The 20,189-nt window shown below is 43.2% G+C and overlaps 1 protein-coding gene and 1 long non-coding RNA gene across 8 annotated transcripts in view; one reads left to right on the forward strand and one right to left on the reverse strand.

Annotated features, from left to right (window-relative positions):
* SEPTIN10 (septin 10) overlaps nt 1-20,189 on the forward strand; it is a 56,362-nt gene that overhangs the window by 17,648 nt on the left and 18,525 nt on the right. For 2 of the 3 annotated variants that reach the window (XM_082426505.1, XM_082426507.1), the window contains exons 2-6: nt 2,387-2,455; nt 7,931-8,051; nt 8,468-8,663; nt 16,024-16,210; nt 19,960-20,121. In XM_082426505.1, coding sequence (XP_082282631.1) covers nt 2,387-2,455; nt 7,931-8,051; nt 8,468-8,663; nt 16,024-16,210; nt 19,960-20,121 — 735 coding nt within the window. The remainder of the gene's footprint in view (nt 1-2,386; nt 2,456-7,930; nt 8,052-8,467; nt 8,664-16,023; nt 16,211-19,959; nt 20,122-20,189) is intronic. The other variant, XM_082426506.1, reaches the window with a different exon arrangement.
* Nucleotides 16,700-20,189, reverse strand: part of LOC309643648 — a 32,922-nt gene continuing 29,432 nt past the window's right edge. For 4 of the 5 annotated variants that reach the window (XR_014253936.1, XR_014253937.1, XR_014253938.1 and 1 more), the window contains 2 exons: nt 17,754-17,853; nt 16,700-16,983 (listed from right to left, as the gene is read on the reverse strand). This is a non-coding gene — a long non-coding RNA (uncharacterized lncRNA). Of the gene's footprint in view, nt 17,062-17,753; nt 17,854-20,189 lie in introns of all 5 variants that reach the window. The other variant, XR_014253939.1, reaches the window with a different exon arrangement.

The following is a 20,189-nucleotide window of genomic DNA, read 5'->3' on the forward strand; positions in this document are numbered from 1 at the left end:
AGCCCGCAACTCGTCTGCCCCTGCTCGGCTTCTCGCCTCTTCGTAACTTCGCAGCCAGAGACGATGAGCATTGTGTTTCCAGCAAACTTTCCCTCACGGTTCACTTTATCCAGATAAGAAATCCGGCCTCCCTTCCGGGGCTCAGGGGTCTTCCCACCTTATGCCGCCTCGCCTGATGCTTGGCCGTCTCTTGGCCCAGCGCAGTGTCGTTGTCTTTCCTCTTTGTGCGTGCGGCCGTGACCACTGCTCTCTTTTCCCAGTGCTCTCACTCTTCTGTGCTGGCTCAGAACAGGGGCTGGGGGGAGTCAGGGAGGTGTGTGTACAGTTAAAACCACACTAGGCCAGTTCTGGTGGGCTTCGTATCATTACGTGCTTTTCACTTTTTAAATGGTAAAAACACAGCCAGTGCCTGTGTGTTCATCCCGAGCCTCGGCTGTGCTCTTATACGGGGCCTCTTCCCACTGGCCAGAGCCACCTGTCGCCACAGTGCGCTCAGTTGGCTGCGGCTGCTCAGGGTTTGGACTCGCTACGTGTCCTGTTAAGTCCCAGGGCCAGTCTTCAAAAGCTTACATTACCCATTAAGTACCAGAGGAAGGGGGTCGTTAGCGTTGCGTAGAACGCAGTCCCGATGTGCCCTGGGTGTCTGTGTGGCGTTGCGTTCACAGCCCAGGGTGGGGGGAGGGGCGGTTCGAGGCGCCAGACACGCCCCTCCCTTGCCGCAGGGTCCGTCCCCGTCCCCTGTGTGGGCAAAGCTGTTCACTGCAGCGTAGTTCACTGTAGTTAAAGACAGTGCCTCCTCATGTTGTGTAGTTTACAGAACAGAGCGCTGTCCTGTAGAGGGAGTGAGGCTGCTCACGTTCTGCCGAAACAGCCTGCACCAGAGAGGTTTTTTTTTTTTTAAGAGGGAGTGTTCATTTTTTATTTATTTATTTTTTAAACAGAGTCACAGATTTATTTATTTATTTTTGGCTGCGTTGGGTCTTCATTGCTGCGCGCAGGCTTTCTCTAGTTGCGGTGCGTGGGCTTCTCATTGTGGTGGCTTCTCTTGTTGCGGAGCACGGGCTCTAGGCCCATGGGCTCAGTAGTTGTGGCTCACAGGCTCTAGAGCGCAGGCTCAGTAGTTGTGGCGCACAGGCTTAGGTGCTCCGCGGCATGTGGGATCTTCCCGGACCAGGGCTCGAACCCATGTCCCCTGCATTGGCAGGTGGATTCCTTTTTTTTTTAAATTATTATTTTATTTATTATTTTTGGCTGCGTTGGGTCTTCGTTGCTGCGTGTGGGCTTTCTCTAGTTGCAGCAAGCGGGGGCTACTCTTTGTTGTGGTGCGCGGGCTTCTCATCGCAGTGGCTTCTCATTGCGGAGCACGGGCTCTAGACGTGCAGGCTTCAGTAGTTGTGGCTCGTGGGCTTAGATGCTCTGCAACACGTGGGATCTTCCTGGACCAGGGCTTGAACCCGTGTCCCCTGCATTGGCTGGCGGATTCTTAACCACTGCACCAGCAGGGAAGTCCCCCCACCATAGATTAAGTGGAAAGGAAACACCCGCTGCAGAGCATGGGTTATGTGCCATGTCTGTGAGCCAAAGAGACTGCACGTTCCCACCACACGCATCCTCTACCCGCAGGAGGTGGCCTCTGGGGAGAGCACCGCCGAGGCTGCAGGGAGTCAGGGGAGGAAGGGAACGTACTTATTCTGCTCTGTGTTCTCATTGGCACTGTTTGCGTTTTTGCTCACTACATCCACGTTCCTGTTACCTTTTAAAAAGGCCACGTTTCCTCCGTGTCTTGCACTGCCCTCCAGAGTAGGGCGGCAGTGCCCTTTAGGCGGTTGCTCGGAAATTAAATTCCCACAGCTTCTCTGGTACTGTCTTCCCCACTCCCTGCATACAGGTGACTGAGTACTTGGTCCACACTTGGTACAGCAGAACGAACACCAGCTTTGCAGTCAGAGTAGACCTGTGCCTACAGCTTACTGGCTTGTATGGTTTAGGGTGAGTTACTTAACCTTTCAGAATCCTAATTTTCTCGTGCAGGCTGTGGAGTGGTAATGTGTGTAGCTCAGATCTGTCCTGAGGATCAAATAAGAGCACGTACTCCGTGAGCTGGCATGGTGATGGGCATGTGGTAGAGGTTCTATACATGATAATTTTTACATTTTTGTGTGTGTGGGTGTAAGTGCAATAATGTGTATCATGTGTTGACTATCACATATTACTTACCTGTGCAGATATCCTTCCAGCAAGAAAACCACAGTTTTAAACATGAGTCACCTGTGTAGATTACAAGTCAAAGCTTGGCGATAATGACAATATTGGAATTCCTTTTTAATGTAACTATATTACTTAGATATAGGTTTTTTTGGAGTAATATCTGTGTTTTCTTTTTCAGCTCTTTCAGTCTCACATGGCAACAAAAACAGCTCATATGTCCCCACAAGTATTTGACAATGAAGAGAAAGTGAGTATATCTTTTAAGTAGACCCACCTGGTACTCTGGATGCCTCTGTGGTTTCAGAATAACTACTGAGAGACCTGACAGGCTTTTGTTGGTACTTACCTTGAATATGAATTAACTGTTATGTTGATCCAAGTTAAAAATCAGTGACGAACTGCATCACTGTCGACTGTCCACAGCGTCTCTACCCTGCCTGACGTTAAGCAGATGCAGGTTCCAGCTCTGCCACGGCAGGCGGGGGGAACCTGGCACTGCTGTAGCGGGCGTCGTCGCAGACCTTGGTGATGACAGGGTGGGACGCCACAGGATGGCCCCGTCAGAGCCTTCCTGAGTGCGAGGTCAGACCTTAGTGCTTCTGAGGGCCTTCTGAGTGCCTGCACAGGATGCGTTTGGGTAATTTGTATTAAAAGTTATATTTAAAAAGAGGGAGTAAATTTAACTTGGTGAACGAGGTGAGTTGTCCGTGTTTTGAAAGAGAAAACTGTAACCGTGAGCACGGGTCACGAGATCCCTTTCCTTTAGCTCCGTGCTCCAGCGCCTCTGCCCCCCCACACGTGCTGAGGTCCCCCCAGTTCTGATACCACCGAGCTGGCCACCGAGCTGCCGTCTTTTTATCTCTGTTCCCTCACTGGTGATCGTAGTCTGTCCCATCTTTATCTTATCGCCTCGCAGACTCTGAACGACTCTTCACCTGCCTTCCAGCACGCTGCTTTGCTGAGACTACTGCGGTTGTTTAGTGACTGATGCACTTAGTGCTCGCTGCTTAGTCCTCATTTCCTCCAGCCCCTCTTCTTCCTTAAATGGTGCTGACCACGCCCACATTTTTGAAAAGCTTCTTTTATTTCCATGACATTAAATTCACGTGCTTTAGAACCAGGAGGGAGTCTATAGGCCGTTTAGTTCAACTTTTGTGCTTCTCCGATAGAAACTCTAACAAGTACTGTTCTAATCCTCTTGAACGCTCTCACGGCCAGCTGGGAAGCATAGTGTGTTTCTTCATTCTCTCTTCTTTTTAAATCACAGAGATAACAGGCTTACCTGGTAAAAGGGACTCGAAGGGCGCAACTCGTTCGTGGACTAGTTTTCTGTTGCTCCGTAACAAATGGCACGGACTGAGCTGCTTGAAACAGCAGCTGTTGATTAGCTCCCAGCCTGCAGGTCGGGAGAGCCAGGATGCCTCCCTGGCGTCTCCACCCAGGCCTCACGTGCAGGAGGTCGGCTGCTGGTTCCCAGCTGGGACCGCACCCCACCCCACCCCCGACTCTTCCAGGTTATCAGCAGAGTTCCGTTCTTTGCTGGCCGGTTGCTGCCAGCCTCTGGAGATCATTCTTAGGTCCTTGCGACCCATACAGCAAGGGGAACTGGAAAGGCAAGGCCCCTTCATGCTTCAAATCCCTTCCACTCGGAAATCCTCTGTCCCTTTTAAGGGTCCACCCCGGATAATCTCCCTTTCTAAGGTTAACTGATTTGGGACCTTAATGACATCTGTAAAACCCCTTCACCACAGCACCTAGATTAGTGTTTGAATAACCAGAAGGTGTGGGTACACCTGGTGCCAGCAGTCTTGGGGTCCTCGTGGGAACTCTCCCACCATCTACAGTGAAAAGCTCGTCTTTCTCACCTACACCTCCAGGTCCACTCCCAATAGTCTGTCACCACCCTTTGAGACATCTTCATCCATATTCATATATATATGAGAATATATGAAAAGATTTTTTCTTTTTGAAACTCAAATCACAGTGAATAAATCACTGTTTAGATACTTAGCATCTGAGATTCCTCCGTGTGTGGAATGTGTCAGTCATTCAGGATTCCATCGTGTGGATTCACTACAGCTTGTTCCTCCCTTTGCAGTTGCTGGACCGTTGCTTGTTTCTTGCCACTTCTGTTTGGAGGAAAGCTGCTACGACCGCCCGTGCGTCAGTCCTTGTGTGGGTGGGTGCTCTTTATCTTGGGTGCTGGCAAGCGGGGTTTTCTGGCTGTGCAGTTACATGTATTTAACTTCATGAGAGACCACGGCCGCCTTCCAGAGCGGCTGTGCCATTTTGCATTTGCAGCAGCGAACTTATCAGAGTTCCCATTTTTGTTCATCATCTCCAACACTTGATGTTATCAGCCTTTTAAATTTTTGCCATTTTAGTGGCTCTTCAGGGGTGTCTTATTGTAGTTGTGCTTCACATTTTCCTGATAACTATTAATAATGTTGAGCACTCTTTCATTTGCTCATTGGCTATTTTGTTATCTTTTTTGTGAAGTGTCTGTTCAAGTGTTTTACCCATTTTTTTTTTAAATGGGTTGTCTTGTTATTGAATCTTAAAAAATTCTTTATGTATTCTGAATACAAGTGCTTTGTCATAGATATACTATTTTCTCCCAGTCTGTGACTTGCATATTCCTTGATGACTCTAAGTTTTTAATTTTAAGTAGACAAACAGGTAAATAATAGATTGTCACAATACCACACTCCTTGGTGATTGTAGCCTCAGATTAGGTACTGTAAGTCCTTCAGCTTGTTCTTTTGTACAATCAATCTAGCTGTTCTAAGTCTTCTGCCTTCCCATATGAATTTTACCATCAGTGTGTCGGTTACTGTATTGACAGCATATATTTGGGTCTTGCTCTTTTATCCAGTCTGATAATTTCCTTTTAATTGAAAAGTTTAGACCTACATTGTCTAGTATGGTGGCCACTAGCCACACGTGACTATTTAAATTTAAATTAGTTTAAATTAAATAAAATTTAAAAGTTCCTTCCTCGGTTGCATGCGTTACATGCAGGTGCTCAGTGTCTGCACGTGGCTGGTGGCTCCTGTTGGCAGCTCAGCATTGTCATGGAAGATCCTGTTGGACACCTAGCTGGCTTAGACCACTTCTGTTTCATTATAGACACAGCTGTTTTAAGTCTACCAACTGGCCATGTGGTTTTTTTTTTACGTTTTTTTTTGAATTTTTTATTTTTTTATACAGCAGGTTATTATTAGTTATCCATTTGATACATATTAGTGTATACATGTCAATCCCAACCTCCCAGTTCATCCCACCACCACTTCCCCCCTTGGTGTCCATACATTTGTGGCCATGTGTTTTCCATTTGTCCCATTTGTTCTTTCATTTTTTTTTCTTTTCCTGCCTCCTTTTGGATTAATGGAGTATTTTTATGATTGCTTACTAGCTAACCCTCTTCGGTCTTTTATTTTTTTAAACAGTAATTGATGTGGGCTTTAACTTATCACTCACTGCCTTCAGTGTTGCAGCACTTCCTGTATAGTGTAGAAACCTTATGACAGTGTAACTCCATTCCCCTTCCCATCTTTTGTGCTGTCACAGTCATGCATCCTGCTTCTCCATGTATCATAAATCCTGTAATACACTGTTGTTATTGCTTTAAACAGTCAATCTATATTTTCAAGAAATTAAAACAAGCAAAAAATTCTCTTAACGTTTACCCATATTTTTACCTTTCTGACAGTCTTCATCCTTTTTGTAGATCTGAGTTTCCGGCTGTTGTCATTTTCCTTTCTCTTGGAGAACTTTTAGCATTTCTTGTCGTGTAGCATTTCTGGTCGTGACATTTCGTAAATGTCATTTGTACATTTAGCAAATGTAGCTGTCTTCATTTGCCTTTACCTGTGAGGGGTGTTTTCATCGGATTCAGAACTCTGGGCTGTCACTTCTTCTTTGGTGCTTTACTGGTGCTGTTCTGTCGTCTTTTGGTGCGCGTCTTATGTTTTACTTGTCTGTAATATGCCTCCCCACCCCTGGTTGCTTGTAAAGCTTTCTTCATCCTTACATGTAGATGGTTTGCTCTGATGTGCCTGGCTGTGGGATCCTTTGGATTTTTTCGTTTGTAGTTTGCTAGAATTCTTGGATCTCTGAGTTCATGCCGAAACAATTAGAACGTTTTCAGTCACCATTACTTAGACATTTCCTTCCTCCCTCCTCTGGCTCCCATTTCTTTCCCACCCGGCATTCCGATTATAGGTATGTTAGACCATTTGATATTGTGCCAGGTTTTGAGGCTCTGTTATAGTTTTATCTTTTCTATGAGAGATTTTTAGCTTGGATAAATAGATATTTAGCATGGATAATGATATTGAACAAAGTTTCCTTCCATTGTTTCATCTGCTGTTAATACTATTCAATAACTTTTTAATTTCTGATGTTGCATTTTTCCATTCTAGGAATTCCATTTGTTGCCTTTCGTTGTTGTCGAGCGGTTTCACGTTTCCCTTATAATTCCCTGTCACGTCACCCATTATATGCATCTCTTTTTCCTGTAGAAAAAGAGCACGTTTTTCTTCTTTAACATATTTATCAGAGTTCTTTTTAAGTTCTTATCAGCTAGTTCAACATCTGGCTCATTTGTGGATCTCGTTTTTTTGACTGTTTTTTTCCTTGACTATGAATCACATTTTTTTGCTTCTTCCTATGTAGTGCTTTGGTTGTATAGTAGATGTTGTGGATGATACACTGTAGAGGTGCTGGCCTCTGTCGTCTTCTGAGGAGTGTTGGCCTTTGATCTAGCACGCAGTTAAGTCACTGGCTGCTCACACTGATCTGTGTTATGGCAGGTCTATTTCAGCTGTGCCTTCAGTACCAGAGAGGTTTCTGATTCCTGGGATGTGATCCTCACTCCTAAAGTGAGGCCCATCTAGGGTTTTGTGTGTTTACTGAGCCCCTGTAACTTACAGACTTTAAATTCAAGCTCCCCAGGCTGGCCCTCTTGGAAACTCTGTTTGGCTCCTTCCGGTTCCCATTTCCCCTATACATGTGCAGTTCAGCACTCAGCCAAAGATTTGAGGGTGTGTATGCAAAGGCTGGACTCCCTCCTTTCTGGGATTTTCCCTTTGAGGTTTCAGCTGACCTGCCTGCCCTTGCCTCCACTGGCTTCTGACCCCAGTGAGACTCTCACCTCCATCCTGCACTCTGTCTGCTTGTGCGGCAGTGACCGGGGTCTGCCCTCGGGAGAAGCTAGCAGATGTGTGTGTCTCAGTGACCGAAGGAACTGACTGTAGTTGTTATTAGCAAGGAGGTGGGTGTGACATAAGTTACTCTGCCATTACTGGGGACTGGAACTGTATCTGTAATTTCACACTGTACCTCTTTCACTTGACATTTTAATGTGGGAATTTAAGTTCTTAAACATTTATCAAAAACATCTTTCATGACTTTTACACACTTCATTTTGTGAATGATTATGCCATAGTTTACTTGAGTATTTTCCTGTTTTGGGAAATCAAATATTTTTATGTCATAAGTAGTGCTGGACTCTCACCATAGGAAGATAATAAGAAATATGTGTTTTGAGGGTCTGGACACAGGTTTCTCACAAACTTAACCAGTTGTATCTTGGGGGAGGTATAATGATCAAAAAGCCTTTAATTTTTTTTCTGATAAATTATGTTTATCTCTAATGTGCCTATATCCTGTTTTAGTAAAACTTTAAAAAATTGTTGCTGTTGTTTTTGTTTCCTTCCAGCAAAAAAAAGAAAATACTCGTTCTTTAGCCATGTCTGGCCATGTTGGTTTTGAGAGTCTGCCTGATCAGCTGGTCAACAGATCGATTCAGCAAGGCTTCTGCTTTAATATTCTCTGCGTGGGTAAGTGCCCAGCCCCCCTAGATTCTTCCTTCCTGCCCTGTGCTCACTTCCTTCTTGTCATGAGCAGCATGGTGCCCACGTTAGCAACTTAAGATCATGATTACAGATTTTTTTTCAGTTATTTAAATTCTATCAGTTTTGGTTTTCTTAGCTGTACTGCTTTTAAACTTTTTGTTTGTTCTTTAAACATTTCAGTACTTTCTTCAGAGTTCTGAGTAACTTAGCACACGTGATTCATTTTTATGCTCTGCTGGTGACTCAGTGGACCAGCCTTCTCATGTATGTATTTCAGGGACAATCCAGCCTTTGAAGTATTTGAAATATTTGGGATCCGTGAAACCATTGTAAGAGTTTACTGTTCTGTTTTTCTTCATCCATCCTGTGCACCTGTGAAGATGTCCCTGCATTTCTTTCAGGGGAGACTGGAATTGGAAAATCAACGCTGATTGACACATTATTTAATACGAATTTTGAAGACCATGAATCCTCACATTTTTACCCACACGTTAGACTTAAAGCACAGACATACGAACTCCAGGAAAGTAACGTTCGATTGAAACTGACCATCGTGAATACAGTGGGATTTGGTGACCAAATAAACAAAGAAGAGAGGTACATGCTTTCCTCTTGTAATAAAATAGGTTTTTCTTATTTCAGGATATCTGCCTTCTTGTCCTATGTGCTGTGATTTGATTTTCAACTGTGGAAACCCATGCCTTTCCTCCCAGACTTAAATTTTTTAAATAATTAAGCAATATTTTATTATTGTTAACAAATTGACATTTTTCTATCCAGTTGTCTAATTTCTTTAGAGTAATTTGAATCACATTTTTTAAATGTGTTTCAGCAAAAATAGTTTTAGTTATTTCCTGATATGACAATTTGGTGTATATTAAGTGATTTAAACTAATTTTCAGGCAAGACTTGTCTTGTTGAGAAAAAAAAAACAAAAAACAAAAAACAAGGCATATATGGCAAATATATGATTGCCAGATCCATGGTGCATGAATTGTTTTGTGAAATTCTAACTAAATTAGCCAGGTACATTATTAAGCATTGCAGGAAAGGTTTGATAATGAAATTTTTATTTGTATTTTATATTAGGTCACTATTTTTGTCATTATTTCTACGGTATTATAATTATTCTTTTTAAAAAATTTTATTTATTTATGTATTTATTTTTATTATTTTTCGGGGGGGCTGTGACGGGTCTTAGTTGCGGTACGCAGGCTCTTTGTTGTGGCGTGCGAGTTTTTTCTCTCTAGTTGTGGTGCATGGGCTCCAGAGCACGTGGGCTCTGTAGTTTGCAGCACACGGGCTCTCTCGTTGAGGTGCGCAGGCTCAGTAGTTGTGGAGCGCGGGCTCAGTAGTGTGGTGCGCAGGCTTAGTTGCTCTGCGGCCTGTGGGACCTTAGTTCCCAACCAGGGATCAAACCTGCGTCCCCTGCGTTGGCAGGCGGACTTTACCACTGGACCAGCAGGGAAGCCCCTCCTATGGTATTATAAAGATTGATTATAGATTCTATATGAAATTTAAACTATAAAAGGAGGAAATAGACTGGGGCAAAGCAATGACTGTTTGTTCTTTCTCCTTTTTGAAAATTATATATTTTCATTATTAGAGGTAGTTTCCTAGGTCCTAAAAGTTTGCTTTAGAGGGAAAATATGTTGCATCATTGACTGTCTTTATGTGTTAGCCTGTTCAGAACACTTGTGTGTTCTGCTTTAGATTTCAGGAAACAGTTATGTGGGCTTTCTGGAGGAAGCAGGTCGGTGGAGGAGGCAAAGGCCTTTTCTGTATAGAAATCACTTACATTTATTCTTAGATATTTGGTAGTTTTGATGATCTTGTAAATGGTATCTTTTACAAATATTTCATTTTCTATTTAGTGTATGGAAATATAATTGATCTTGCATATAGCCACTTCTGTGAATTCTCTGAGTAATTCCAATAACTCGTCTCTAAATTTGTTTAGGTTTTCTATGTATGTAATAGTATAATCTGAAAATAATGGCATATTCCTCCTTTCTAATTCTTTTGTTTCTTCTTTTTAAATAAGTTTTATTGCTGTATAATTTTTTTTTTATTTAAAAATTTTTATTTATTATTTATTTATTATGTTTATTTTTGGCTGTGTTGGGTCTTCGTTTCTGTGTGAGGGCTTTCTCCAGTTGCGGCGAGTGGGGGCCACTCGTCATCGCGGTGCGCGGGCCTGTCACTATTGCGGCCTCTCTTGTTGCGGAGCAGAGGCTCCAGACACTCAGGCTCAGTAGTTGTGGCTCACGGGCCCAGTTGCTCCGCGGCATGTGGGATCTTCCCAGACCAGGGCTCGAACCCGTGTCCCCTGCATTGGCAGGCAGATTCTCAACCACTGCGCCACCAGGGAAGCCCCTAATTTTTTTTTTAATTTATTTGTTTTTTATTTTTGGCTGCATTGGGTCTTCGTTGCTGCGCACGGGCTTTCTCTAGTTGCAGCGAGCGGGGGCCACTCTTCGCTGCGGTGCGCGGGCTTCTCATTGCGGTAGCTTCTCTTGTTGCGGAGCACGGGCTCTAGAGCACAGGCTCAGTAGTTGTGGCTCGCGGGCTCTCGAGCGCAGGCTCAGTAGTTGTGGCGCACGGGCATAGTTGCTCCGTGGCATGTGGGATCTTCCCGGATCAGGGATTGAACCCGTGTTCCCTGCGTTGGCAGGCGGATTCTTAACCACTGCACCACCAGGGAAGCCCTATTGCTGTATAATTTACATAGAATAATACAATGCATTGTTTGCTTAAGTGTACAATTTCGTTACTTTTGACAAATGTGTAGTTCCTACCCACCACCACGACAGTTATAGGAAATGTCCACAGCCTTGAGTCCCCTCACGTGCCCTGCAGGCCACTTCTTCCCCAGGGGCTCCCCCGGGGCAGTGCTTTCTCCTGGGGCGGGTGCTGTGCCTTCTCCTCGGCGCCCTCTGGTGAAGTCTCGGTGCTTTGGCCTCCCTGAGCGCCTGTCTCTCCTCCGTCCTCAGTGGGTCTGCCAGGCTTTGTGCTCTCTTTTGTGCTGGGCCCCAGAAACTTGTCTGCAGGCAGTGGGCTGGGAGGCTGTAGACTCCCCTCATTCATCTCCCTCCCAGTGATCAGCGTTCTCACTGCCTGTTGTCCTGTGTCTGAAGCCCCCTTTCCATGTATTTTGTCCGGGCGGGGGCGGGGTTTGGATCCAGTTGCCGCTCCTCCAGCAGCATGGCTGAAGACAGTGGTCTTTATTTCCTTTCCCGCATTTTAATGCCTGACTGCACTGGGACTGGCAGTACTCCACTGGAGTCAGTGGGGATAGTGGGCGTCGTTGCCTTGCCCTGACTCCAGAGGGACCGCTTCCTTTTTGCCCTGAATTATGCTGCTTTCTTTTTTTCAGTTAGAATAAGGAAGTTACTTTTATTATTAGTAGAGTTGTTTTTTTAAAATCATGAATACGTATTATTATCAGATTTTTTTTGCATTCTGTGGAAAAGATTATAATTTCTCTCCTTTAATCTTTAATAAGATGAATTACAGTAACTGACTTTTTACTGGTAAATTAACCTGGCAGTCTTGGATACCATTTGGTATTCTTTTTATATTGTGCTGTATCTGATTTTTTTTTTTCCTTTTAGTATTTTTGCATGTTATGTCTGTAAGTGGGGTTTTCAACCAGTATCTTATACTATCCTTTTTTTTTTTTTTAAATAAAGGTTATGTTAGCCTTCTAAAATGAGTTTGGGGAGTTTTTCACTCTGTTTTTTGGAAAAATTTGTGTAAGATTAGAGTTATTCTTCCCTGGAATGATTGGTGGAACTTGCCAGTAAAACCATCCAGGCCTGGAGTTTTCTGAGAAGATTTTGAGTTATTAATTAATTTTCTTTAATGATTATAGGACAATTTGGAGTTGTTTTCTGAGACAGTTTTGAGAAGTTACAATTTTCCAGGAATCTGTTTCATCCAAATTCCCAAATATATTTACTTAAAGATGTTGATAATATTCTTCTAATATATTTTCATTGTCTTCATCATCTGTAATGACATCTACACCTCCTTTCCTGGTACTGGTTATTTGTGCTTGTTTCTTTTCTCCTTGGTCAGCCTCGACAAAGTGTGGTAAGTTTACTTGGTCTTTTCAAATTTTGGCTTTGTCGATCCTATCAATTTTATACTTCTTGTTTTTCCTATTTTATTAATTTCTGCTCTTATATCTGTAATTACTTTTCTTTGTATTTTGATCTAATTTGCTCTGATTTCTCATTGATTCTCAGCCTTATGTATTTAAGATGATAAATTACCCTCTAAGCATGGCTTTACCCATACTTACCCTCTAAGTGTGGCTGCATCCCACAAATTTTGATATGTAGTATTGATATTTCCAATTTCAATTAACTTTTAATTTTTTCTTTTATTTTATCCTGAAGAACAGACACTTTTATCACTATGTAGCAACCTTTTCCTCTTGTGAGGCTTCTGTGTTGTCAGACGTCACTTTCTTGTGGAGGCGTGTTCTTCTGTTCCTTCACTTCAGCCTTTGGGTACTCTTGTGCTTTAGATGTGCTTCTGATCAAGCATATGGTTTTCTTTTTAAAATCCACTGTGACAATATTTATTTTTTAATTGTGTGCTTAGTCCATTCACGGGTAATATATTTACTGATATTTTACCTTTAAATTTACCATTTTATTTTGAGTTTTCTGTTTGTCGTGAATTCCATGTTTCTTTTTCCTTTCTTGCTTGATTTCTATTCTTGTAGTTGTTACCCTAGAAATTACAAACATAATCTCTAACCTAATCAAGGTTTAAGGTTAATTAATATTTGCACTTGTCCTCGATGATACAAATAGACAATAAAATGGAATTTTGAACAGTTAAACTCTGTTAACCTCCCCCCCACCCTGCCAACTCACCCTGTCATGTTTTCTCTTTTTCCTAACCACACAAGACATTATCATTTTATATAGCCAGTATTTACTACCCTCTTAACCAAAATTTTCTGTTTTACTCTCATACTTGAAATTTTAGTTGGGTATACAATTCTGGGTGGGCATTTATTTTCTTTCCTCCCATTGAAAATACCATTCCACTGTCTCCTGGCTTCTGTTTTTACTGCTGAGAAGGCAGCTGTCAGTCTGTCTTCCCCTTAAGAGTATCCTCCTTATTTTCCTCCAGTGCTTTTAAGATCTTTGTTTTTGTTGTTCTCCAGTTTTACCATGATATATCTAGGTTTTTATTTATTTATAATTTATCCTGATTGTGATTTGTTTGACTTCTTGAGTCTGAACAGTATCATCAGTTCTTTTAAAAAATCTGAGACATCATCTCTTCAGATGCTGTTTCTGCCCCTTCTGAAATGGTGTTAAATGTATGTTAGACCTTCTTGTTATGTCTTCTGTGTTTATTAATCTCTCTTCCATAGTTTTATCCTTTTTTTTTTCTTCTCTCTATTGTTTTCTGGATAATTAGTTTGGATTTATCTAGTATATTACTCTAGTATACTGATTCTCTCTTTAGCTGTGTCCAATATGCTTTTAAACTAATCCATGAGTTTTTCATTCTGGTTATTATAGTTTTCAAATCTGTACATTCTGTGTGGTTCATATTCATATCTGTAGGATCACTTTTTGTTACTTTACTATTCCCAGCATGTATATTCAAGTTCGCCTTTATTTCTATTTCTTTTGTCTCTATTTTGTAACTATATCTTATAATTCCAGTACATTGCAATTTTGCAGTTATTGTACTGATGTTTGTTTTTTCCTTTGGTTCTTATTCACTGTGCCTCCTCTCCCCTATATGCTTGGTTGCTTTTTTATTAGCGTTCTCATGGTCTTTGAAAAGTTATTTGCAGAGATATTCAGAACAGACTTGGACTTGCTTACATTAGGTCCCTCTGGGTGTCAGTACTCAGGATCCTAGTTTCGTGGCTTGAGGTTCTCAGAATCAGAGGCCATGTGTGAACCCGGGCCGTGGATTCGTGTGAGGGCTGACCCCGTGGCCACAAGTTCTTGAGGCTGGTTCTCCCTCTCCGTTTATTTTCCCAACTTCATTTAGTGCCAGGGCAACCTTCCCTCGGATCCTTGGGGAGAGGGGAGGAACTGTGGGTTTACTTCTAGCTCATTCCTGCACTGAAGGTATAGATCTGAGGACCTCAGCCCAGCGTGGGAAGGCAGTCTCCTGTGTGGACCTGGACTTTGCTTTCTTCCTTCTTGTCCCGCAAATCCTTCGGGAGCAAAGCCGAAGAACCACACTGACAAACTGGCCTCCGGATGAAACTAGCACTGATGCTTTTAGTGCAGGGGCTGGTACACCTTTTCTGTGTACCAGGCCAGAGAGTAAATATCTCAAGCTTTGCAGAACCTATGGCCTCTGTCCAAACTACTCTGCTTGTAGCGAAAAAGCAGCCTCAGACTATGAATAACAAAGGAACGTGGCTGGATTTTGCCCATTTACCAAGCCCGCTCTGGTCCTCTGCTCACCTCCCTGTTTCTACTCTCTTCAGTTTTGACGTGGTTACTTCCTTACCCTTTATGAGTACTTTGAAAAAGGAGGTGGTTTTTGTATTTTAAGCCAGTGTATTTCATTTCATTGAAGATTGAACCTGCAATGTACTGGAAACAGAAGCCTAGAGGAAAATCCTGTGGAAGAATTTCTAATGTTATTATTATTTATTTAACAAAAAATGTTTATGGTTTTCATTTATGACAGGCATTATGCAAAGCATTCAGATAGAGGAATGTTTATGGCTATTTATAATTGATCTATTTTAAGTCATTAATAGAAGCTTCTTTGGAAATTTTATGTTAAATATGTACTTACAGATTAATTTTTACTGTTTTATTATTTTGGGGATGGCATCACGTTGGGTCACATTTAGACCAGTTTCCCAAGGATGGTGTTCCCAATAGTACATCTGATGTGGTGAAGGTGTGCCGTTGTGTTGTTGTGTGGAGAGCACAGAAGCGTAAGGTCCCGTCTCTGTCCCCAACTGCGTCCCGTCTGCCTGGGGATAACAGGAGTTCTGTGAGTTTGAAAGAAGGAGGTGATGATCCTCAAGGACTGGCAGGGCCAGGCGTTCCACTGAGTGCACATTTATTACTACCTCAGCTGCACAGTTACTGCTCCGTTTGGGGGCTACAGAGATAAGTGTAAAGGTGTCCAAGGAATTTGATAGAGGATCCGTTTGCTGCTTTTTTCACTTGGAAGCCCAGATTTGCCTGATGAGAATAGTTACGCATAGAAAGTTGAGGTTCACAGGCGGTGATTTAGCATACCAAAATGAAGTGGACAGTCCACAAACTATTGACTGCGGTGCATCATTCTGTGAGCTGTACCCTGAAGGGTGAACAGCCTGGGACAGCTGTGGGGGCAGGCGCGCCAGGAGGGAGGAGGGGTCCAGGCAAGGACTCACGTGTCGGCTGCGACGGGCTTTCCCTTGCTTGTAAGTAAATGAGAATAAAGTCATGCCTGCGTCACCAGTTAGGCGCTTCCACGTGGGTGTGCCCTTCCTTCTTACTACGTTAATGCTTTCCACGCCTCACGATCCGATTTCAGAAGCAGGGAGTCATGGAATTTGACTTAAGTATCTTTTAAGTTGTTGATACTCATGCCTTCTCTCAGCAGAATAATATGCCATGTCTAGTTTGGTTGCAATTAGACGCCTACCCTCCTTCAGCAGCCTGGCAAGTGTGGGAAGCCGTGCCAGAAGGGCTCCAGTGTGTGAATGAGTGTGAGAGGGAATTAGTGTACGTTCAGTGTTGTTTCTATAAAATGGTTTAAAGCACAGGTTGTTCTGATGGTTTCAAAGTACTGCCTTTGTACCTGCACGTTTGCACATTGTTTTATTACTTATCTGCTTAGCATAGATAGCAACTGTTCACTGGTGAAAATACAGATCTCAAACTTTAGATTTATGCATATACCTTATTAAGGTATCATGACTATATTGTATTAAATATTTAAATAATTGTTTTTTCAGCTACCAACCAATTGTTGACTACATCGATGCTCAGTTTGAGGCCTATCTCCAAGAAGAGCTGAAAATCAAACGCTCCCTCTTTAACTACCATGACTCTCGCATCCACGTGTGCCTCTACTTCATCTCCCCGACAGGCCACTCTCTGAAGACACTGGATCTCTTGACCATGAAGAGCCTGGACAGCAAGGTGGGTTTGGAAAAGGACCAACCATCGTGCTTCAGTTCATTTTAATAGTTCCAAGTTCATTTACTTGGAACTATTAAAATATCTTTATGCTGTGTACATATGTCATAACTCTTATTCTGTGCATTTTAAAAACATTTGATAATTTTCAATTTTAGGATATTTTCCAGAGAAATGCAGTTTGGGAGATGAGATGCAAAGAAAAAGCATTAATGTAAAATTTTAGTCCTTTTTTAGTGATTAAATTGCATGCCAGAATATGGGTATTCATTTTCATTTAACTATAGAATTTATTTGACACTAACTTTACTATATGACACTATTAAGTGAGAAGAAGCTCACTGATTAAGATCAAGGTCTAAAGTCTCACCGCATATTACAGTAAATTACATTTTTATTTCAACCGTATCCAGAAAACCTATTTTTGAATTTCTGAGCCAATGAGCTATGTATAAATTCAGGGAGCTGTAAAAAATAGTATCCACAAATTAATTCACTTCAGGTTTTTTTTATTTGTTTAAAAGATAGTTAAAGATTACTGTCTTATAGTAAAAAAGTCTCCAGGGTTCTCCTGTGACCTCTGATGGTGTGAGGAACGCAGCTCCATTACCTGGCTGAGCATTTCGTGAGCTAGGACTGGGAAAGCAAGGGCATCTGGCCACTGCTGCTTTCTGTACGGAAGTCGGTGTGGAAGGCACGCGGGCCAGTGGGTGCAGCATCGGTGCAGAGACGGGCTGGCTTCTGACCAGCACCGCAGTCCCCAGGCTGTGACGGGCCTGGAGGAAGCTCATGTGAGAGTCTGTTCACCTGATCGGATGTTCTAACCATTTAGCCGGTTGTTTTCATAGTTGAGTCTGATACAGGAAACCCATCTTACTCAAGGGACGTAAACCCAAGAGCGCACAGCTCTGTCTCAGGCTGCGCTTGTCTGGTGGCGGCAGAGATGCCTGCAGTACTCGCTCTGCCACCTAATTGCCCCTTGTTCCTGGCAGGTTTCTACCCTCCGAGCGTCCGTCTCCCTGCCTCTCAAACCAGAACCAGGAGAGTATCTACCTCGAAGGCAGGTGTGAGGGTGGACTAAATCGACAGTGTGTCTTGTTTTTACTACAGGGCTCTGCAGCTCCCTCCACGTGGAGAGTTACCTCCTGTGCGGGTGGTGACACGTCCCCCTCCGCCAGGGCCACTGTCGTGGCTGGGCCGGCCCTCTTGGTTCTTAGGGTCCCAGGATGCACATCAGCAACAAGCATCAGGGGACTCTGAGGAGCAAGGGTTGTTCCTACGGGTCCTGAGGGTGCACAGCACACTCGAGGCCACACGGTGGGGGGGAAGTGGGGAGGGAGGGAGGGAGGGATCGTGAACCTGGGCTCAGCCTCTGTCAGGGTCTGAGGGTGAGGCATCTGGGGTTTCACAGCTTCCCCCTTTGGTGGAGACTTTAAAGCACTAGCGTGGGAATTGGGGCTGGGAAGGGAGAGGCAGGTCGCTCTAGGCTCAGCCATCTAGGCTTTCTGAAGGTGGGTCCTCCAGGCAGGGCTGCCCGGTTCCTTACCTGATGGTAGCCAGTAGCTATGTCCGCAGCTGCAGTGGGTTTATTCGAATGGATGTCTTTGAAGTAGATGCCTCAGCAAAGGTCAGTTTCAGGCCATATGCTACAATCAAAAAGCTTAACGTCAGGTATGTACACTGGCCTGCTTCTGCTATTAATAGTGGAATCAATTAGAAGTTACTAACTTGGCATAATTTATTGAATATCTATGTATCAATATTATGATACCGAAATAAAGAACTTGGCATCAAATTTTTATATACTTTGACTAATTTATCTTCAAAGCTGTTTACCCACAATTGCTGAAAAGTTTATTTCATGGATAGTTGGAAAAATCTTTACCTCCTTTGGAACGTATTTAAGACCAATAAATCCAAACGTACACAGTAAATCAGTGTGAAATTGGAGAAGAAAAATACATTTAAGAATAGAAAAAGAATTATGATATTTAGTTTTCACTTTCATTCTGAAAATGACATTGATGGCTCACTCTCTTGACACACATGACTACTTAGCCTGAAGTCTTTCACTAAAAACAAACTAATAACCCAAAAAAACCTACAAACCCCTGAATTTGTGGAGATATCACTCTTTGGTGGGGACATTAATCATACAGAACTAGCGTTGCAGGTCAGTCGGTCTTCAGGACCCCACATCTCTTCCTCTCGGGCCAGTGATAGGACTTTTAAATAATGCTGAGAAAGGGGGACTTACCTGGTGGCGCAGTGGTTAAGAATCCGCCTGCCAATGCAGGGGACACGGGTTTGATCCCTGATCCAGGAAGATCCCACAGGCCGCGGAGCAACTAAGCCCGTACGCCACAACTACGGAGCCTGCGTTCTAGAGCCCTGCGAGCCACAACTGCTGAGCCCACGAGCCACAACTACTGAAGCCCATGCGCCTAGAGCCCGTGCTCTGCAACAAGAGAAGCCACTGCAATGAGAAGCCTGCGCACCGCAACGAAGAGCAGCCCCCACTCGGCGCAACTAGAGAAAGCCCGCGTGCAGCAATGAAGACCCAACGCAGCCAAAAATAAAATAAAATAATTAAAAAAAAAATAATGCTGAGAAAGTTATTCCTTTGAGTCATGAACGTTTTTAGTTGGTATTCGTAAAATCTCCTTCTTTCAACATCTGGGTAAGAGTCTGACAATGGGGTGCAGGTCAGATGAAGTCACTGGGAAAAGGGACCTGCTTAAATAAGAGGCAGAAGGAGGTCCTTGGCCTGTTCCGTAGGTCTGCTGAGATCACTCACCCTGATTACTTAGTGCTTAGAGTATTAAGAAAGAAAAAATTCTTAGTGAATTATGCAGCTGATTTCAGCTCACGGCTTACATTTTATTTATTTTGTGTATGATGGAATTGTCAGAGACTGAGAGAAGAAAATGTGAGATTTCTAAACCTGAATGCAAACGAAAGATGAACTTTATAAGAGCTGTGCTTTATTTATGTATGTATGGATGGATGGCTGCATGGATGGCTGTGTTGGGTCTTCGTTGCTGCGCGTGGGCTTTCTCTAGTTGCAGTGAGCGGGGGCTACTCTTTGTTGCGGTGCGTGGGCTTCTCATTGCGGTGGCTTCTCTTGTTGCGGAGCACGAGTTCTTCAGTAGTTGTGGCACGTGGGCTCAGTAATTGTGGCTTGAGGGCTCTAGAGCGCAGGCTCAGTAGTTGTGGCACACGGGCTTAGTTGCTCCGTGGCCTGTGGGATCTTCCCGGCCAGGGCTTGAACCCGTGTCCTCTGCATTGGCAGGCGGATTCTTAACCACTGTTGTCACCAGGGAAGTGCCAGAGCTCTGCTTTTTAAAAGCAGTTATTGTAAGGCCAGCATTTGTAGGAGTGGTTGTATATGAGTATCTGGTAAAAATGAAGCCAGTGATGCTATGTCAGGAGTCAGCAAGCTTTTCCTGTGAAGGGCCAGGTAGTAAATACTTCAGGCTTCGCAGGTCATGGGCCTCTGATACAACTATTCACTTCTGCTATTACAGAATGAAAGTGGCCATAGGAAATATGTAATGTGTAATGAATGGGCCTAGCTGGGTTCCAGTAACTCTTTATTTATGTAACCAGGCAGTGAGTGGACTGTAGTTTGCCCGTCCTCTGATCTAGGTCAAGGAAATTTGTAAGGGACTGAGTGGTTTTGAATGCAAAAACTTCAGGATTAAAAAATAAATCCTCAATCATGAGATTTTGTTTCTCTTTATTCTTAATAGGTGAACATTATACCAGTGATTGCCAAAGCAGATGCGATTTCTAAAACTGAATTACAGAAGTTTAAGATCAAGCTCATGAGTGAATTGGTCAGCAATGGTGTTCAGATATACCAGTTCCCAACAGATGATGAAACTATTGCTAAAATCAATGCTTCAATGAATGTAAGCTCTTAATTGAATATTATTTGTTTTACATATGAAAAAAGTGATTTATAAGTAACATTGCTACT

The sequence above is a fragment of the Balaenoptera physalus genome (genome assembly GCF_965194825.1).
Source record: "Balaenoptera physalus genome assembly, chromosome: 15".
In the NCBI taxonomy this organism is placed as follows: Eukaryota; Metazoa; Chordata; class Mammalia; order Artiodactyla; family Balaenopteridae; genus Balaenoptera; species Balaenoptera physalus.